The sequence below is a fragment of the Gallinula chloropus genome (genome assembly GCF_964237585.1).
Source record: "Gallinula chloropus genome assembly, chromosome: 13".
Classification (NCBI taxonomy): domain Eukaryota; kingdom Metazoa; phylum Chordata; class Aves; order Gruiformes; family Rallidae; genus Gallinula; species Gallinula chloropus.
The window spans coordinates 12,483,202-12,502,146 of NC_140098.1; the positions used below are offsets into that span (position 1 = coordinate 12,483,202).

General features: G+C 54.7%; 2 protein-coding genes across 2 annotated transcripts in view; both read left to right on the plus strand.

Moving 5' to 3' along the window:
* The window catches only part of LOC311196741 (protein NDRG4-like), a gene marked incomplete at both ends in the record, with an annotated part of 721,213 nt that overhangs the window by 22,641 nt on the left and 679,627 nt on the right, over positions 1 to 18,945 (plus strand).
* The window catches only part of HYDIN (HYDIN axonemal central pair apparatus protein), a gene marked incomplete at its 5' end in the record, with an annotated part of 78,253 nt that continues 65,894 nt past the window's right edge, over positions 6,587 to 18,945 (plus strand). The window contains 8 exons of the mRNA XM_084270367.1: positions 6,587 to 6,685; positions 8,208 to 8,327; positions 9,144 to 9,278; positions 11,073 to 11,272; positions 14,061 to 14,185; positions 14,592 to 14,793; positions 16,430 to 16,505; positions 18,417 to 18,516. Of these exons, the coding sequence (XP_084126493.1) occupies positions 6,587 to 6,685; positions 8,208 to 8,327; positions 9,144 to 9,278; positions 11,073 to 11,272; positions 14,061 to 14,185; positions 14,592 to 14,793; positions 16,430 to 16,505; positions 18,417 to 18,516 (1,057 nt within the window). The remainder of the gene's footprint in view (positions 6,686 to 8,207; positions 8,328 to 9,143; positions 9,279 to 11,072; positions 11,273 to 14,060; positions 14,186 to 14,591; positions 14,794 to 16,429; positions 16,506 to 18,416; positions 18,517 to 18,945) is intronic.

The following is an 18,945-nucleotide window of genomic DNA, read 5'->3' on the forward strand; positions in this document are numbered from 1 at the left end:
GTGTGCTGGGTAAGTGGGTATGAGGCTGGAGCCTGCCGAGGTGAGGCTGGGGGTGATGCTCCTGCCGCTGCTTTTGGCTGTTTGCCTGTCTCCAGTTTGGCATCTTTTAAATTCAACTGCTGTTGGTTTTGCCAGAGATTCAACCTCCCTCGTGAGAACTGGGCAGGGATGCGCAGAACTCTTGTTGAGAAGGTGTTTGCAGGTTGAGATTAAAAGATTTTGACTTGGATTGGGGTTTGCGGGAGCATTTTGGGTGAGCTGGGTGATAGCAGAGCTCTGTGGGTGACAGCAGTGGTCAGGATGTGGACACAGCACAGCTGTGCACGGTGAATTGATGCCACAGAAGCTGGGATGTGGTTCAGAAAGGGAGAGAGGATGGCTTTTAGGGGTGCTGGCAGTGCCCCATGTTCCAGCTTGGGTGTGTGGTTCAAGGGTAGATGACCAAATCCTTGTGTGGCAGCAGAGCCGTGGCTGCTGTGCACATGCCTGAAGCCCCTGGGCAGCGCGGATTTGTTCGCCTCGTGCTTTTAGCTGCAGGCTGCTGTGGGTCCAAGCGTTTGCTTTGGGTAGGGTAAGATACTGCCTGTGGAAACAGCCTGACAGCCTGTGTCTGCCTATGAGTTCCATGAGCTTTGGCTCATATCCTGACAGGATCCACTACAGAATGGCAGCGCTTCGCTAACGTGCTCCTCGGCCCGGCAGAGGCAGCTCTGACCCCGCTCAGGCCACTTGCTCCCGACCTGGGGACCCGGTAATAGTCCTTTTGTCTCCTGCTCTTCCACTCCGAGGTCTCTCGTTGCGTGGAAGCTCTGATGTGTTGCCAACCACAATGAAATGTGGTCCCGATGCAGGAAAAAGAGTAAATAGTGGGGGGGAAGGGTTGATGCAAGTTGGGAAGCCCAAGATAGCAGAGATGAGGTGCTGGGGGAGGGAAAATAGTGGTCTAAGTGCTGACGGCAGGAGCTGTGGCTGTAAATTCACAGCACGTGGAGCTCTGGGAGGCCCTTGGAAGGGAGCCTGGTCCGCCTTGCCCACCTCGCCGCCAGCTGAGAGCTTGAGTTTATGAAAAGCAGGAAGGGGAAGGTGTAACACGAGGCTCCTGTTAATTATCTCTGCCGTGGTGGAGCTTTTACAATAAATTGTGGGATGGCAGTACCGAAGTGATAAAAAGACAAGAGGGGCTGGAGTATAAAGGTGCCAGGTGAGGCTTCCTGGGGAGCAAGGCTTGATTTAGAAAGCTCTCAGCCACTTAGTGGTGGGCTGGAGGGGCAAGAGATTAGTCCTGGAAATTCTCCTTTCCTGGCTCCCATGAGATGCTGTTTATATGGTAATTACAGCTAAGCAGGTGATTTCTAAGCAAGAAACGTGGTCCTGCTACTTAAGCCTGAACAGGGCAAGATGATTTAGGTGAAGAAAAGTGTTCAGGAGCATCCTGGTTCTCCCAGCAAAGTGTAATAGAAAGGCAAATGAACCAGTTACTCTGGAGAGAGGTGCCTTATAGCTGCTGAAGGAGGAGGATTTCCTGTGTATAGTGCAGCACGATTCAGCCACCTGTCCGCGCTCCTGCAAGAGGAGCTGCTTGCAGTGCACGGTGGGGCAGGCAGGAGGCACTTAAGGCTCTAACATGGCTCGGAGGGTGCTGGAGCTGGTGGGAAGCAGAACGTGGGGAGCGCTGAGTGTCAGAGCCTGTTGCTTGTGGTTTGCATGTGGGTGCCAGGCTGTGCGGAGAGCCGGGCCGGGGGTCAGGAGACGCCGGCAAGGCAGTGAGCTGGTTGAACTGGGCTCTGAGCTATCACCAAGCGGCATCTCCCCCACGCCCGTGGCGCCGGTTTCCCCGGTCCCGGGGCAGGAGCGAGCGGGTAGTAACTCCCCGGCGAGGTGCGGCGCTTGGTCGGCTCTGCCCGGGGCTGGCCGGGCCCGCAGGCGGGGCTGGCCGGGCGCTGCCGCACGGGCCTCGCTCGCGTCCCGCCGTTGCCACGGGAACGTTTGTGTCCGTTGCTTCATTGCCAGCGGCAGCAGCCCGGCTGGCAGCCACGCTCCGGCGTGTGAGTGTCCCCACGCCCCCCGGGAGCGGGAGGGGGGAGATTCCGGTGCCAAGCCCGTGTTTTTGGGGCGGTGGCTGCGTTCCGGAGGTGCGGCCTCGGGAGGGGCGGGGGCGGGCGGAGCGCCGGGGCTGGGGGCGCTGACGGCAGGAGCTGTGGCTGTAAATTCACAGCACGTGGAGCTCTGGGAGGCCCTTGGAAGGGAGCCTGGTCTGCCTTGCCCAACTCACTGCCAGCTGAGAGCTTGAGTTTATGAAAAGCAGGAAGGGGAAGGTGTAACACGAGGCTCCTGTTAATTATCTCTGCCGTGGTGGAGCTTTTACAATAAATTGTGGGATGGCAGTACCGAAGTGATAAAAAGACAAGAGGGGCTGGAGTATAAAGGTGCCAGGTGAGGCTTCCTGGGGAGCAAGGCTTGATTTAGAAAGCGCTCAGCCACTTAGTGGTGGGCTGGAGGGGCAAGAGATTAGTCCTGGAAATTCTCCTTTCCTGGCTCCCGTGAGATGCTGTTTATATGGTAATTACGGCTAAGCAGGTGATTTCTAAGCAAGAAACGTGGTCCTGCTACTTAAGCCTGAACAGGGCAAGATGATTTAGGTGAAGAAAAGTGTTCAGGAGCATCCTGGTTCTCCCAGCAAAGTGTAATAGAAAGGCAAATGAACCAGTTACTCTGGAGAGAGGTGCCTTATAGCTGCTGAAGGAGGAGGATTTACTGTGTATATTTCAGCACGATTCAGCCACCCGTCTGCGCTCCTGCAAGAGGAGCTGCTTGCAGTGCACGGTGGGGCAGGCAGGAGGCACTTGAGACTCTAACATCGCTTGGAGGGTGCTGGAGCTGGTGGGAAGCAGAACGTGGGGAGCGCTGAGTGTCAGAGCCTGTTGCTTGTGGTTTGCATGTGGGTGCCAGGCTGTGCGGAGAGCCGGGCCGGGGGTCAGGAGACGCCGGCAAGGCAGTGAGCTGGTTGAACTGGGCTCTGAGCTATCACCAAGCGGCATCTGCCCCACGCCCGTGGCGCCGGTTTCCCCGGTCCCGGGGCAGGAGCGAGCGGGTAGTAACTCCCCGCCGAGGTGCGGCGCTTGGTCAGCTCTGCCCGGGGCTGTCCGGGCGCTGCCGCACGGGCCTCGCTCGCGTCCCGCCGTTGCCACGGGAACGTTTGTGTCCGTTGCTTCATTGCCAGCGGCAGCAGCCCGGCTGGCAGCCACGCTCCGGCGTGTGAGTGTCCCCACGCCCCCCGGGAGCGGGAGGGGGGGGATAGCGGTGCCCAAGCCCGTGTTTTTGGGGCGGTGGCTGCGTTCCGGAGGTGCGGCCTCGGGAGGGGCGGGGGCGGGCGGAGCGCCGGGGCTGGGGGCTGGAGCGGTTCGGGTGCCTGGCACAGCGTGCCCGGCTGGGGGGGGTGTTGGGTGTGAGCTGGGTGCCGCCCGAACTGTGTCAGGCCGTGGTGCTCACCCTCCTGCCGGGGAGGCTTCCCTGCCAGGAGGCGGTCTGTTTGGGAGGGAGGGAGGGCGGGATTTCAGGTGGGAGGCTGCCTAAGGAGCGAAGGGGGGGCTCTCGTGCCGGGCTAGAGGAGGCGGCAGCGTTTTGTGTTGGGGCCTGCCCCCTCCAGCTGCCCCGCTGTGCTCCCCATCAGAGCAGACTTCCCAGGCCAAGGTCTGCCCCCCCATGGGATGCAGCTGTGGCCGCATCCAGGCCCTGGGGCAGGAGTGGAGGGGATGGAGGCTGCTGGTGCTGCCCTCCTCTTCTTGTTCACGGGCCTTTGGGTGTTTGGAGCTTAAACCTCAGTGTTGCGACGTGTAAATGAGGGTTTCAGTGCCTGAAGGGTGGGGAGTAACTGGGTGAAGAGTCTGTGACACCTCAGGGTTAGTGCAGCGCTGAGTAGGACAGCAGTAAGCCAGGAAATAGGGCCCGTTGTCTGTTCTGGCAGCCAGGAATGTGTGTGTGTGCTGGGTAAGTGGGTATGAGGCTGGAGCCTGCCGAGGTGAGGCTGGGGGTGATGCTCCTGCCGCTGCTTTTGGCTGTTTGCCTGTCTCCAGTTTGGCATCTTTTAAATTCAACTGCTGTTGGTTTTGCCAGAGATTCAACCTCCCTCGTGAGAACTGGGCAGGGATGCGCAGAACTCTTGTTGAGAAGGTGTTTGCAGGTTGAGATTAAAAGATTTTGACTTGGATTGGGGTTTGCGGGAGCATTTTGGGTGAGCTGGGTGATAGCAGAGCTCTGTGGGTGACAGCAGTGGTCAGGATGTGGACACAGCACAGCTGTGCACGGTGAATTGATGCCACAGAAGCTGGGATGTGGTTCAGAAAGGGAGAGAGGATGGCTTTTAGGGGTGCTGGCAGTGCCCCATGTTCCAGCTTGGGTGTGTGGTTCAAGGGTAGATGACCAAATCCTTGTGTGGCAGCAGAGCCGTGGCTGCTGTGCACATGCCTGAAGCCCCTGGGCAGCGCGGATTTGTTCGCCTCGTGCTTTTAGCTGCAGGCTGCTGTGGGTCCAAGCGTTTGCTTTGGGTAGGGTTTGATACTGCCTGTGGAAACAGCCTGACAGCCTGTGTCTGCCTATTAGTTCCATGAGCTTTGGCTCAGATCTTGACAGGAGCCACTACAGAATGGCAGTGCTTCGCTGTGTCTGATGGAGATGGAGAGGTGGTTGTCAGGCTGGTGACTGGGCCGTGGACCTAAAAGCCGGCCATGGACCGGTCAACCCGCAGTCCTTGTGGGGTGGGGGTGCTGGAGAAGAACTGCCGTTAGGATCAAGTCTTTAGCAGCCCTGCCTGCACAGACGTGGTGTTCATGTTTGGGCTCATTGCTGTTGTTCCTTTAATGGCTTCGTGGTTTTCTTTCTGCTGTTACAGCCTCGAATGCCTGTAGAGAGCCTCGAGTGTGAGTGTTAATAAATGAAAATTAGGGCCCTTGTTCTCCCGGGAGAAATGCTCTTGGGGGCTGTGGGAATTTCATGCCTGGAAGGAGTCATATTTGCTGGATAATTTCTGTAGCTCAAACCAACCGACTGAGCCTGGAGACTCTAGTTTTTCATCAGAACATTGAACTCCGTGCTGCGTTAGTTAGAAACACAGCAAAGCTCCTGGCACGGAGGGTGGGCGTTGGGCTGGCGAAGTGGGAAGGGATCTGGTCTGATCTTGTTCATGCTCGGGGCAGCCGCGGTCCCTGGGCTGGAGGTTGGTGTAATAACCCTGAGCAGGTGATAAGGTCGGGCACAAAGTCGCCTGGGGTCAGCTCCTCTTCCTGAATTTTCAAAGTCCCATTGTTGCTCCTTCCAGATTAGCTGAGACATGGCTACCAAAAACGTTCGTCGATCTAGTGAGCTTTCTACAATATTACAACGGAGAGTAGTAACAGCTCCAAAGAAGAAGTATGTAAATGTAAGTACCTGCTGTGGCCAGATAGGAGCTGTGGTAAGGCTGGAAACCTGCCCTGTGTCCCTCCTCTGCCTGCCCCTCCTGTTTAGCCACACTGTGAAGGTACACACCACCACCCCATCTCTTTGCTGCCATACTTGTGTTGGAGGTGGCCATCAAGGTGCAGTGGGAGATGGAATGTGGGCTGAAAGTCCAGAGTCTTGTCTGAATGTGCTGCTGGAACCCAGTTAACGGGATGTCCTGGGCAGTGCACTGGAGTAGCTGAAGCATTGGGGTGCTTCTACCCATCCTCTTGGTGAGGGCAGCAGTATCTTCTGTCACGGAAGCATCCTTGCAGGCGCTGCTCTGACCATCCCTGCCCTCCCAGCAGCTGGGGATGTGGTGGGGCTGCTCAGACTCTGCCTGAAGACTTGAGAGACGTGTCCAGTCCCAGCTAGAATGGGGTCCAAACCAGTTCTGTCATGAGTGTCATCCTGGGTTGAGCGCAGATCCAGCCCTTGAAGCAGCTGTGGAGTTGGGGCAGTTCCTCCTCCCCATCCATGAACGTGGGGCAGTTCCTCCTCCCATCCATGAATGTGCCTTTTGCTGACCAAGGCTCCCTTTACTGGAGATAACCTCATGGAGGAGGTATCTCTGTATGCTTCTGTGGAGAGGGCTGTGAGGCCAGAACAGAGAGAAAACAAGGGCTAATTAAAAAGATAACTAAAGCTTGGACCCAGCACAGCGCTACTTTTCTGCTCTCCTGCGATTCAGCCGGCAGTGACATCTCCACACGCCGGCTGGTTGTGAGCATTGTGTGAGGATGGAGTTAGGGGGTTTCTGATGACTCCTCCCCACTCCTTTCAAAGGTCACTGCCTGAGTCCTGCAAAGCTAAAGGGGAAACAAATGTCTGAAGAGCAGAAATGCTCAAACGTGTCACATCAGAGGATGAAGGAGAAGCGCAGGGGACAGAGCCGCTTGGTTAGAGCTCGTGTTCCGCTCTCCATCATTCGTTGACTGATGTTAAATATTTCAGTGGGGAACTTTGGGGACTTCCAGGACTATCCTAGTGGCTGTGGTGACAAATGGTTTATCAGGGGTGCTTGAACAAGAAAAGCCTTTCTGAACAGAGATGTTTCTGCAGCTCTTGTTGGTGTTTTGTGTTTCAGGGGACACCCTCTGCCTTCCTGGAGATGTCTGTCCCCAAGGCAGAGAGGCTGGCCAGCACCCGGGAGATGAGGCGGCCCCGGATTCTGCCGCCTCTAGACACGAGTGAAATCTCCCGTCATGAGGTAGACCTTTTCCTGCCCTTTTCCTTGCCGTTTGATGTGATGTTTGAAGGAGGTGTGTGCTGGTGGCAGGCTTGCCCCCAGCTTCTCTAAATACCTCGGTGACAAGGTCCTGCTGTCCTTTCAAACCGCTGCTGCTGGTCGAGTTCCTTCTGTTGGGGAAAAGGGAAAACATATTTCCCCCCTGGGACGATGTTGAAGCAACATCTGGTGCTAAGCCAGGATTAATAACCCCCGACCAAGTTCTGCTGGAGTTGAGTTGCTGTCACCAAAGGGATGGTACTGGGGGAAGGCTGGGGTGGGACACAAGGGCAGGAGCTTGCCATTTTCCATCCTCCCTCTGAACTAACCTCCTGCTTCCTTGCTTGGTGTAGTCACAGCAAACCCTCAGGGCCGTGACACCCTCAGCAGTGGCAGAGTCAGCCTTGGAAGGCCGTAGACCCTGCGGTACCTGCTCAGGGCTTAATGAAGCCGATTTGTTAATGCTTTGGCTTGGAAGGAGGAGCGTGAGCCTTCAGAAGGGTGTGAGGGCTGCAGGCTTCAGGGTCTTGCCAGGGAAGTCCCCCTGGGCAGAGTGGGGGGGATGTGTTTTATCTGGAGTAACACTTGCTTGGATGGGTGCTTAAAGCTGCTGCTTCTGCAGGACCACTGGGTATGACACCGCCCAGACAGGGGGTTACTGGGGGGGACAGTGAGAGACCCTTAAGGAACGGGTGAGGGATTGCCTGGGACAGCACGGGAGGTTGGGAACGTGTCAGATGAGTGCAGGCAGAACTGGCAGTGAGCTGCAGCTACTGGCTGCAGTGTCACCATGGTGTCTGGGGGCAAGTGGGAGACCTGCCTCTGTCTTTCGGGTGGGCACAGTGCAGCTGGAAGAGGGGAGACAAGGCTGGGGAGGACTTATCTCTGAGGAATGCCTCTGCTCCCTGAGGGTTTGCGGCTGGTGCCTGTTGTCAGCCATGCTTCTGCAGCAGGATTAAATAACACTGCACTAGCAGAATAGGGTAAAGAATCTGTTTAAAGCTCATGGGAGAAGGAAATACCCAGTGGAGTCTTGCTCAAGGTGCTCAGTAATGCTGAGAACGAAGCAGAACCTCGTCACCACCCAGCGCTCGCAACACTTGGCTCTTCTCTAGCTGCTGTGTTGCTTTCCTTTCGGCCTTACCTCCTCCGGTGCTGCTGCTCTCGCTGGTTTCTAGGCTCTGCATCGAAGATGATGTTTGGGGATGTGTGGGACACAGAGTAAAGATCATCCCAGAATTGTTTCCTGCGGTGTCTTGTGTAAATTCTCAGGTTTCCCTTGCTCTGTGGGTGCTGGTGGCTCTCACAGAGCGTGCTCTGGAGCTGTGTGACCACACCAGCCACAGGGTTCTGCTGCAGATCAGCACTGCCTTGCGTTTTAGAGAAGGAAACCTGGAGAAAGACCCAAAAGAGCTTCTTAGCTTGAGCCTGTTCAGCGTGGGGCTCTCATCTGTGAATCTTTGTCCCAGCCCCTGAATCTCTCTCTCCTCTCTTTCATCTCCAGTCCTCAGCAGTGGACGTGGACCAGAGCTTAATTCGGCCTTTCCCATCAGAGGTGGTGTTTAAGAACTACACCCCCCATGAGGTCTGCAAAGCGACGCTGGTTCTGAGGAACTGTGACAAGGTGAGCGCTGGGACACGGAGCTTTAGGACTGTGCTGGAAGATACCAGTGTAATTCCTGTGGTGTACAGCAGAGCGGGTTAGGCAGCACACCCAGAATCAGATGTCTCACCACCTTGGTTTTACAAGATGGTGGAAACCTTCCCATTCCTCCCCAGAGTCTGATGGGACCTGACTCAAAGGAGCTTTCCTAGTCAGCATCCTTCCTCTTGGGAGCTCCAGACTGGTGGCTGTATGGTCCTTACCTTGCAGACCTCAGGGTGGACAGTGTCCTGGTGGGTCCTTGGTTACCCTTGGTTTCTGTCTGGGCACCTCCACCTCTTGTAGCCTGTTTGGCTGCCTCTGTGCAGCTTGCTGTCAAAGCGCAGGGGCTGAGGCTTCTCTGCTTGATGCCTGAATAAGTTACAGTTAGCAGCGTTAGCACTCCAGGAAAGGGGCTTTGAAACAGCAGCAGAAAGCCACTGGCTTAGCAGAAGCAGTGGGAGACCTTTAGGTGCTGCTTGAAGCTCCTGCGAAGCTTAATTGGGTTCCGCTCAGGGTCTCCTCAGACGACGTGATGCTCTGCGTTCCCTTTGGAGAGCCCCAGCGCATCCAGAGTTAGGTGCTCCTGAAGGTCTCTGCCTTTCCTTGGATACAAACCCCAACCTGGCATCGGGGGGTGATTTCCCCAGGAAGTTGGGAAGGGAAAAGTGGAGAAGTGTCGGAGCTCAAGGTGCTTTGGAAAGGTGGTTAAGGAAGGATGTCAGCAGGACATGGCCAAGGCTGCTCTTCTCGTGTTTCCACGAGTGCCAAGATGGCAGTTTCATGTCTTTCCCACAGGTTCCTCGGCTGGTGAAGGTCACTCTGGAGGACTCACCTTATTTCAAGTTGGTCAAGCCCAAGGGTGTGTCCCGCACTGTAGCAGTTGGACTGGCTTTGACCTACCGTGTCCTTTTTACCCCTGAGGAGAACAAGGTGAGACTGGAGGTCCCAGGAGGTTGGTGCCTTCAGGGGAACGTACAGGGCTAGGTTCAGAACAGGGCATTGGGTGGGGGTTTGGAGGAACTGTTGGTTTCACAGGGTTGTGCTGGATCTAGAACTGTGGGAAGTGTTTTTTTCCCATGGGGAAGGTCATAGGCTGTAGGCTCTTAGACAATTCAGACTGTTTTTATCCTTCAGTGTTGGCATGTTTAACGTCTGCTGACTTCAGAGACAAAAGAATCTACTACTTGTGGTGGGTTGGCCGCTCAAGGTGTTGGTTTCTAGTATCTGCCCATTGCTGTGTAATTACAGGTTTGCTCCAGTAACTAGAAATACAAAAGTCTGTTTAAAAGCAGCCTGTTATTCAGAGGATCTGAGACAAGGACCTTTGAAACCTGGTGTCACCTTTGGGTGTGTCATGTTGGACACAGTAGTGAGACAGCTGAACATCACCTCTAAAGCTCCTCCAGTGCTCTAGGCTGTGGTCCGGCAGTCTGCAGCTACTCACAGCGCGGTACTTCTGTAGATGACAGAGACATCGGCCTGAAAGAGCGTGTGCAGGCAAGGTTAGGGCATCTAACTCCACCGTACATCTGGAGATGGAGCTGTTCAACCTGGCAGTGAAATGATTTTGGTGGCTTAATTCACCTTCCTGCTGCTGCCCCCCAGCCGGCCGGGGGTGGGGGACAGGGCAATGGCTGGCTGGCTCCTTGCTGAAGCAGCCCAGGGCTGGGAATAGCATGCTTGGCTCTGGTGGGGCTGTCCCCATGCCTCCCGCTTGAGGGCCTGAGAGCACCAGCTTCAGGAAGGCACCCAGTCACTTCTAGAAACTTCAGAGGCGTTAGCAAGGCATCGTCTGTGCCACAGTGTGCAGCAGAGAGAGCAGAGCTGTCCCCTGCCTCCCCCAGGGTTGGGCTGAGGTGAAAGGGAAGTCAGAGGTTAGATGTGCAGTGAGAGCTCTCAGGGCCTGGGAGGAGCTGGAAGAGGCTGCGCCGAGGGCAGGGCTGGAATTGTTGGTGCCCTTCAGTACCTGTCAGGGATCTCTCAGGAATAGCTTGGGTATGGAGCAGAGCCGGCTCGGGGCTGGGGAGGTGGATCAGCTTTCGGAGGGTGGGTGTCCCCAGCCTTGTCCTTGAGATGCTGTGGAAAGGGATGGGAAATCTCTGCCTCCCCTGATGTTAAAACAGTCATCTCAGTAAGGAGTTGTGAGGGCCTGGGACAGGCTGCCAGGGAGGGGCTTGAGTCACGGTCCCTGGGTGTGTTTGAAAAAAGGGCAGATCAGGCACTTAGGGATATGGTTTAGCACAGGACAGGAAGAGTTGGACTCGATGATCTTAAAGGTCTTTTCCAACCTTGTGATTCTGTGATTTCACCAATGGCTGGTGGACAAGTCCATCCAACAGTGTACCTGAGCATCCCCCACCAAGCTTCAAGTGGGGTCACTGGGATGGAGTTGTTGCCGCGGCATAACCGGGTGCGGAGCGGTGCTGGAAGCAGGTCCTTGATCTGCTGCAATCCCTTCCGTGGGATTACTCTGTTCTGGTGCTTCGGCATCAAGCTATCAGGTGACTTGGTCTGGTTCTGCCAGCTCACTGAGGAGGCAGCTGGATCAGCAGGGCGGTTTCCTCTCTGCAGGGTACCAGCCCTGTCCCAGTGGTGCTGCTGGAGGGAAAGGTCGTTACAGAAAGAAGTGCTGTTACATTCTCAAAGGCTCCTGTTAGTGGTGGGAAGCAGCAGTTTTCCTTCCGCTGGGGACTGAACGTACTGTGATTTGTTCCTTCCCCTCAGGATTATTCCCACCAGATCACCTGTGTCACAGACAGGGGACAGTTCATTGTGCCGATCCGAGCTATTGGTGCTCGGGCGGTCCTGGACTTCCCCCTCCACCTGGACTTCTCCACCTGTCCAGTGAAGTACAGCAGCCAGAAGACTCTGCTGGTTCGTAATGTTGGTAACCGGGAGGCCCGCTACTCCATCAGCACTCAGAGGTAAGGGACCTCACTTCATTTGCCTAACAAAATGTGTGTGTGGGTGTTTTTCTTCTAGAGCTCTAGAGCAGCAAGTTTCACTGCCAGGAGCTTGCTCCGACACGGGCTTTCCACAGAGTCACAGTGTCCTTCAGGTGTCTCCAGGCACTCCAGCGTGAGGTCCTCCACAGCTATAGATGGGATCTCTGCTCCCTGCCATCCATGAGCTGCAGGGGGACAGCCTGCTTCACCATGGTCTTCTCCACAGGCTGCAGGGGAATCTTTCTCTCTGGTGCCTGAAACATCTCATCATCCCTCCCTGCTCCTTCTTCCCTGGCCTTGGTGTCTGCACAGTTCCTCACATCTTCTCACTCCTGTCTCTGGGGGCAAAAAGCAGCTTCTTGGTGTTTTTTTTCCCTCTGTGATTCTGAGGCACTGTGACTATCCCTGATGGGCTCGGCCTTGGTCAACAGCGACTCCTGCCTTGAGCTGACTGGTGTTTGCTCTGTGGGGCTTCAGAGAGCTTCTGGCTGCTTCTTGCAGAAGCCACCCCTGCAGATCTCCCCCTTCTCCAGCAGAACCCAGCCATGCAAAGCCACAACACAGGTACAGGCACATGTGAGAGAGGAGGAGGACAGCAGTGGGGTAGAAGGGAATGAGAGATCCGTCTGAGCATGTAGAGGCCGGCTGATGGGCCTGTATCCTCTATGTTTTATCTGTGCAGGTTGAACTTCTGGTTTAGTTGATGCAACTTCTCTTTTCTGGCCTGAGCAAACTCAGGCTCTTGCCCATTGACAAACCAGCTCAGGTGCCACCGTTCCCCAATCTGCTGTCCTGCTTGTGCCACTTGTCTTTGCCTCCCCTCTCTGGGTTCCCTTCCCTGGCACCAAGTGTAGAACTTTCTGTTCTCCCCATTAGGGTGCTTTTGCAGCCCATCTCCCATCCTTAACTATTCCTCACAGTACTGAGAGCTCAGCTTATGCATCTGGTCACATCCTGGTGATGTTCCCCACCCGGTCATCGTTTGTGCGAGAACTTGGCTGTTTTCTGTTCTGCTTTTTGCTCCAGAGAGGAGCTCATAAGTGAATCTGTGGGGCCAATTCAGCATCTTTGATAGCTTCCAGAAAACGTGGTCACATTTTGGCCATGATTTGACTGCTTTTTCATGAAAAAACCCAGCCAGCCACCCCAGCACTGCCCATGCTTCAGTGTGCTCTGTGCCTGCCCTCCCTCTGCAGGGCTGTGCCCAGCCCCTAACCGCAGCACTTGGGAATAAAAATCCCAAAGGATAAATCCATTAAGTCTCTTCCCATTGCTCTTGTGGTTCAGGCAGGAGAATGAGTTTCTTCTCCGTGACATTGGCAGAGAGAAATGTCATTCCAATAGGTTTAAGATGAAAATGGTGTCTGGGAGCAGACAAGGCGCAGCGCTGCCTTTTCCTGCGGCGATGGACGTTGTGCTCTGCCGTGCTCCAGGGACAGAGAGGGTCGGGTCTGGGATTAGATCCCTCTAGGAGTGTCCCCACCCAGCTCGGAAAGCTCGGGAGATGATCCTCCAAGGCAGAGCGTTCAGGGATCCCCTGTGGTACCCATACACTACAGGGAGGTGTAGGGATGCACAAAGACCACCCGAGGTTATGAAATTAGGGCTGAGGTGCAGGAAAAGGGGGGAAGGGAAGGTTGGGCTTGGGAGGTGCTGAGTGTACCTGGGATTTTTCAGTGCAGTCTCAGATGCTTTGTCCTGAGGGACTGGGTTTGCTGGGATGGTTATGCTGGTTGACTTTGGCTGTTACACTGCTGCCAAAAAGTAGCATGTGCAAACATTAAGCCTTTGGGTTTGGTGGGGTTTTCCCTGCTGTAGATCTGGGTGGACAGGGTGGGGCATTTCAGTCCCCAGTAATTTTGCTGTCTGCCTTGGGGCTGGAGGTAGCTTTTAATGAACTAGGTTCTCCCAAACTCAACTGGTTTTATGATGCCAATTAAGGCAGCAGTAGACGAAGGAAAGCTTGGCTGTTAGAAGATGAAGGTAGCCCGGGACTCGCAGTATAGTGCAGCCTCCTTGCACGCTGCGTTTACTGAGCATGTGGGTGCAGGAGAGAAGCCAACGTGGTGCTTTGAGGGCCTGTGTCACAGACTTGCCAGCTTCTTTCACTTGTCAGCAAGCCCTAAATAGCAAGGTAGACAATTATCAGAGTGCTTACAGGTCTAGTGTTGCTCTCTTGCTGAAGGGCCATAATGGGCAAGATCTCAGCAGGTCCTGGTGTGAAGGGGACTCCTGGGTTGGTGTGCCTAGATGAGGGTATAGGAGCTGGGGACTGCAAGGTGCTGCTGGGAGATCAGGACCTGCGAAACTTCAGACATTGTGCAACAAAGCAAGCGTACAGCTGGATGTAGTAAAAGCATGCCAGAAGAAAAGGAGCTATTAACCCCCCCTCCAAACCTTCTCTCCTGTCTTTCAGGAGTAGCAGGTTTCTAGGTGGCAGAAAAAACCCTGATTCCCAGGGACATCAGGGTCAAGCTGTGCATGCAAACACCTCTTACCTGCTCTGGGCTCTTCACAACCCATTCTCTGATGGTATGGTCCGGACTGGAGCCTGGATGCGGAATCTGGGGAGGATGAAGTCATTTCATACCCTCGGGACTTTGGAGAGCGAGGGTCGCCAGCCGTGTTTCTGACCCCCTGTGTTCTGGGTTGCTGCTGCCAGCTGCTTGTTTGCTCCTCACAGAACTGATCTGCCGGGAACTAGACTGCAAAAGAGCCCCCAGAGCTCCCACCACAGTCCTGATGAGTGTGTGTGTCTCTGTTGCAGCCCTTTCTCTGTCGATCGCTCCTTCGGTACACTCGGCATCGGTGAGGCCATGCAAGTAACAGTGGACTTCCACCCACTGAAGACTGGGGATCATTCCGGTTCCCTGCTAGTTCAGTACGACACAGGTGAGTATCCTGTCTGCGTCCTTCAAAGCAGAACAAGGCTGAACTTCCTTTGCAATCTACTTGGATTTGGTCCTGTAAGCGTAACGTGTGTGTGTGTGGGGGGAAGCTCTTGTCTGCATCCCATCCTGCCATGGGCTGTCACTTTGCTCCTTCCTCTGCCACCTTCTTTTCTGGCCCACACCCTCCAGGCATCTTTGGGGGGGATCAGTGAGAGACTGGGAGAGACTTGACACTTGTGGTGGGCCTGGAGGAGATGCCGTGTGAGCTGTGGCTGAGGTGGGACTCCCCTGGGAATGAGGGGTAATAAAAGCTGTAGCCCTTTCTTCTGTGACCTGAGGCTCGCTGCGTTCCTCGTACTTTCATCAGCAAGTGAGAGGAGTAAAGAGTCCCCTTTGCTTTCTTCCAGGTGAAAACACTAAAACAAAGCTTTATGGAGTGGCTGTAGATGTCAACATCTGGCTGAATGAGGAGTCTGTGACCATTGAGAAGACCTACCTCACGCTGTCGAACCGCAGATGCGTGGCCATCCACAACCGCAGTAACATCATCGCCCGCTTCCAGTGGAAGGCTTGTGGCACGCAGAAGGAGAAGGATCAGCGGGAGAGAAGGTCCGTTTCAAAGATGCCTTTGGTTAGGTACCCTGCTCAAGGGGAACACTACCGTATGGCCTCGAGGGGGGTTGGTGCTTTTAGGACAAGTCAGCCATCCACAGCATCAGGGTGGGTGTCCCTGGGCTTTAGGGTGATGGAGCTCGGTGCTTCCCATCCCAGTTCCATCCACCCTCTGGCTGAGGGTGATGTTTTAGGGAGGAAAGCTTGATTGCAGTGACTGGATTTCCTCTGAGAGCGAGCTCTGGTGTTTGTGGGAGCCGCAGACTGCTGAGAGCCAGTGGCTCCCGGGCTGCAGAGAGTCTGTGAAGCTTCATTGGCCCAGGAGGATGAGGCCATCTCCTGAATAGGTTTGGGCTGTCCAGGTTTCCAGCACAGGGTGTTTCTGCCCTTCCTTCGAGCCTGGGGAGAGTTTGGAGGTGGAAGGGTCTGCAGGGAAGGAAGGTAGGGCAGCATGGGACTTGGATGTGCATTTGGGCTTCAGAACCCCCTGTCTTCATGGTGGTGAGAGATGGGGCTGGATCTTCAAAGGATTTCTTTGGGGAAGCTTTGAAAGGCCTCTCTCAGGTGGCAGAGACACACTCAGAGCCCGGGAGGTGGAATGAAGGGTGGGAGATTCCACTTCAAAGCTTGGGTGATTTGGGAATCCTTGTGTGACTTCTCAGAGTGGGGTGGATGTAGGAGTTAGCGTGACTGTGGAGCTGATGAGGAAACTGCCACAAACTGGAGGCTTTGTGAGGGCTTCTGAGCAAATAAAGGTCAAGGGAATTAGGTCAGAAATGGCTTGAAGGCCAAAAGTAGTTTTCCACTGTTACCTATTTTTAATTCCGCAGTGTGTGACTTCTATGTGAGCTCAGTGTGTTAAAAGAAAACCTCATGACCTCCTCTTGGTAAAGGAATAGTCCAGGGAAGTGCCACCTCTCCCCACCTGCCTGTCTCAGACTGAGCCCTGAGTGATGCTCTGCCCCTCTGGAGGCAGTGACTGGAGCGTGAAGGGGGACAGCAGTGCACCCACTCGGAAGTTCTGCTCCCTTCCCATCTCTGGCTTGTCATCCTTAAACTCCGGGATGATTTGGGCAACTACTACCAAGTGAGGGAGAGATTAACGGTGTCAGAGCTCTGAGGAGAAGGGAAAAAGGAAAAAAACAGGTGGTTCAGGGCCAGGCTGAAAGGTTTGGGCTCAGAGGTGCCAGTCCTGAGGTCTTCATCAGGTGATGTTAGGCTTCCTTTCTCACGGCCTCTGTATTTCTGTACCTACCCACTGATTTCACTGGGATGCTGTGGTGCCTGAATCCCGGAGCCCTGGGATCCTCTGGTGGAGGCGGGGTGGGGAGCAGAGGGGATGTGGTTGTTCCTTATACCTGCGGGTCTGAAAGGGAAGAGAAGACAGTGATGCTGGGAACCTGCAGCGCAGACCAGGGGGCTGCTGCCCTGCCTGGTGATGGGCTGCCCTGGTGTTCCTCATCCTCCTCTGCCTCCCCTGAGCATCCTGGGAGTAGGAGAAGCCAGTTGAGGATGGAGGTGGATTCCCCATTGGTTGTGGCAGCAGCTTTGAGCTAGGTCGCTCTCCTGAGGGCTGCTCACTTGTGTAAGACCCCAGGACGCAAGATCACCTTTCCCGCCTCCTCTCCTGCAGCATCCCCGACCAGAGTGCCAAGGTGCAAGGAGAATCCCAGCTTTTCTCTGATGGGATCTTCAGCATTGAGCCAGCGGTAAGTGACAGCTTTGAAACCTCCCTTTCTCTTCTTCCTCCTCCTCTTCCTCCCTGAATGAGGTCACTCAGCAGATCCCTGCTTGATGTGCTGGGAGGAAACGCTGGGTTTCTGATGGGGCCGGGAGAGCTGGTGGCAAAAAGCATTTTCCAACTTGTGATGGGCACCGATAGCCTAAAGCTGGGCTTTGCTCCCAGGGCTATAAATGAAGAGCTGCCTAAGTGTCCTGACCATGTTCAGAGGGATGGAGCCTTATATGTAAAGGCACACCTTCCACTGGGTTAACGCAGGGTGTGGGACCATGTCAGTTGAGATGCTGACCCGAAGAGCGAAGTGCTCCTCTGTGGGAAGGAGGGCAAATTCAGCCCCTGTTTAATCACAGAAATACCAGTCCTCACCTACCCTGGTCTTGTGCCAGCCCTGAACCTCTGTTCTGGTGCCATCAGGAGCTTGCACGTGAGACCAGCAGGTTCAGGCAGGCTTTTTGACCTCTGACACACCTAGGTACAGCAGCTTGCTTAGTTATCTTGCTCTTCCATTTATGCGAGCCAAAGCTCGTGGTTTAATCCCCCCGAGCCCCAACTCCGAGTGTGTGCCTGGTCTGGCATGAGAAAAGGTGAACCTGCTTTGTTTTAGGGAGGGGGATGGTGTTTTCTTATCACCCATGTAAGGTTGGGAGTCACCAATGCAGAGCTGCAGTTTCACACCAGTGCAGCTGGGGGCAGCATGATGTGACTAAGAGATGATGTCAAAGCAGTAGGGAGCTTGTAGAGAGTGGGACCTGATCAGCCGGGCGTTTGGAGCATCCTGCGCTGCACCAGAGCTGGTTGTGGGGTGTCACCCAGGGCTCCTGCTTAGTGGCAGTAGGACTAGGCCTCCACAACGGGCTTAACCTGCTCCTCAGGGGCATTAAGGTGAGGCCCAGAAATCCATCTGCCCACAGAACCGAGTCCTGGTACTTCCCGTAGTGATGAGTGGGTGTGAAGAGTAGCCAGGTCCTTTGGAGGGGACACCTCTCCTAGACATCTACACTGATGTTAAAGAGTTTGCTCCAGGGCTGCCTACAAGTGGGCTACTACCCGATTCTCCCCCCTTGTGTCTCTGCCAGCATCAGCAACCTTTTGATTTCCATGAATTCTGTTATTTATGGAGCAATCAATTTTGCTCCAGAGTTTTGCTCGTGTCTGTCTGTTCCCCCGACATGGGGCTGTGTGGATGTCAAACCATAGTAAAGATTTTCTCCTTTATCAACTGGAGAATCTAAAATTCCACTGACTTCCATTAGCCTTATCTCCGGTGATGAGCCTTTAGCTCAGGCAGAGACACTTCTTGCTACCTGAATGTGCTGGAGAGGCTCCCTAAAAGCAGGGATAGACCTTTCAGGCCAAAAGTGGCTTCTGTCTTCCCACCTATCGCCCGTGGTGCTTGAGAGCACCCTGCAGAAATAATCAACCCCTTGTGACAAGTGGCTAGAGGAAATACTTGCTTGCAGGAGTTAGGAAGCTGATGGAGGGATGGTAGTCTGGGAAAGGCTTTGTGGGGTGACCCTGCTCTGGCAGGGGGTGGGCCTGGATGAGCTTTCGAGGTCCCTTCCAGCTCCTAAGGGTCTGTGAGTCCGTGACTGGCCGGCACCTCTGAAGCGATCCTGCTGGACTCGCTGGAGTGTGAGCGGGGCTGGTTGCTCCGTTATAGCCCAAATTTAACAAAATGCCTCTCCCAGGTGCCAGTAAAGGTCAGGGACTTGGAAAGTTTTTCACAGCTGCTTCCAAACTCCCTTATAAATATTGTTGATCAGTGTTACTGGCTCTTTGCTCTTCCCTGGTGCTCTAAATATCGGCTCATGGGGCCACGGTTGGAACGAAGGGATGTGACGTTTGAAGATAAATGGTTTGCTGTCTGCTTCTGTTTTAGGAGGGAGAGATTTGGCCGAATTGTTCGGCTGAAATTAGTGTGACCTTTAAGCCTCAAGAAGCCAGAGTCTATCAACAAAAGTTCCTCTGCGACATCTCAGGTACGGCTCCTCTCCCCTCCTGCTCCTGCCCGTGGTGGGGAGGAGCCTGGCTGAGGTATCATGGTGGGAATTTGGGGAGCTGCTTCTCCCTAGACATCCTAAAGCCCTGTGGTGGTTAGATGCTGCTGCAGGTGGCGAGTCCTGGAGCACCCAGGTGTGGAGCTGTATGTTGGGTGCAGGTGGTGCTGAGCTGCATCAGTATAAAGAGCAGATTTTTGTCTTGGGTTGTGTTTTCCTGAGCTTTACACCTTCCTTGAGTGGATTTCAAAGCTCATCTTAGCACATGGGAAGAGATTCAGAGGTCGCGTTGGAAACTCAGCATCACCCCAAATCCTGTGTTCAGTTTGGGCACCTGACTCCAAGAAGGACATGGAGGTCCTGGAGCGTATCCAGAGAAGGGCAGGGGGGCTGGGGAAGGGGCTGGAGGGC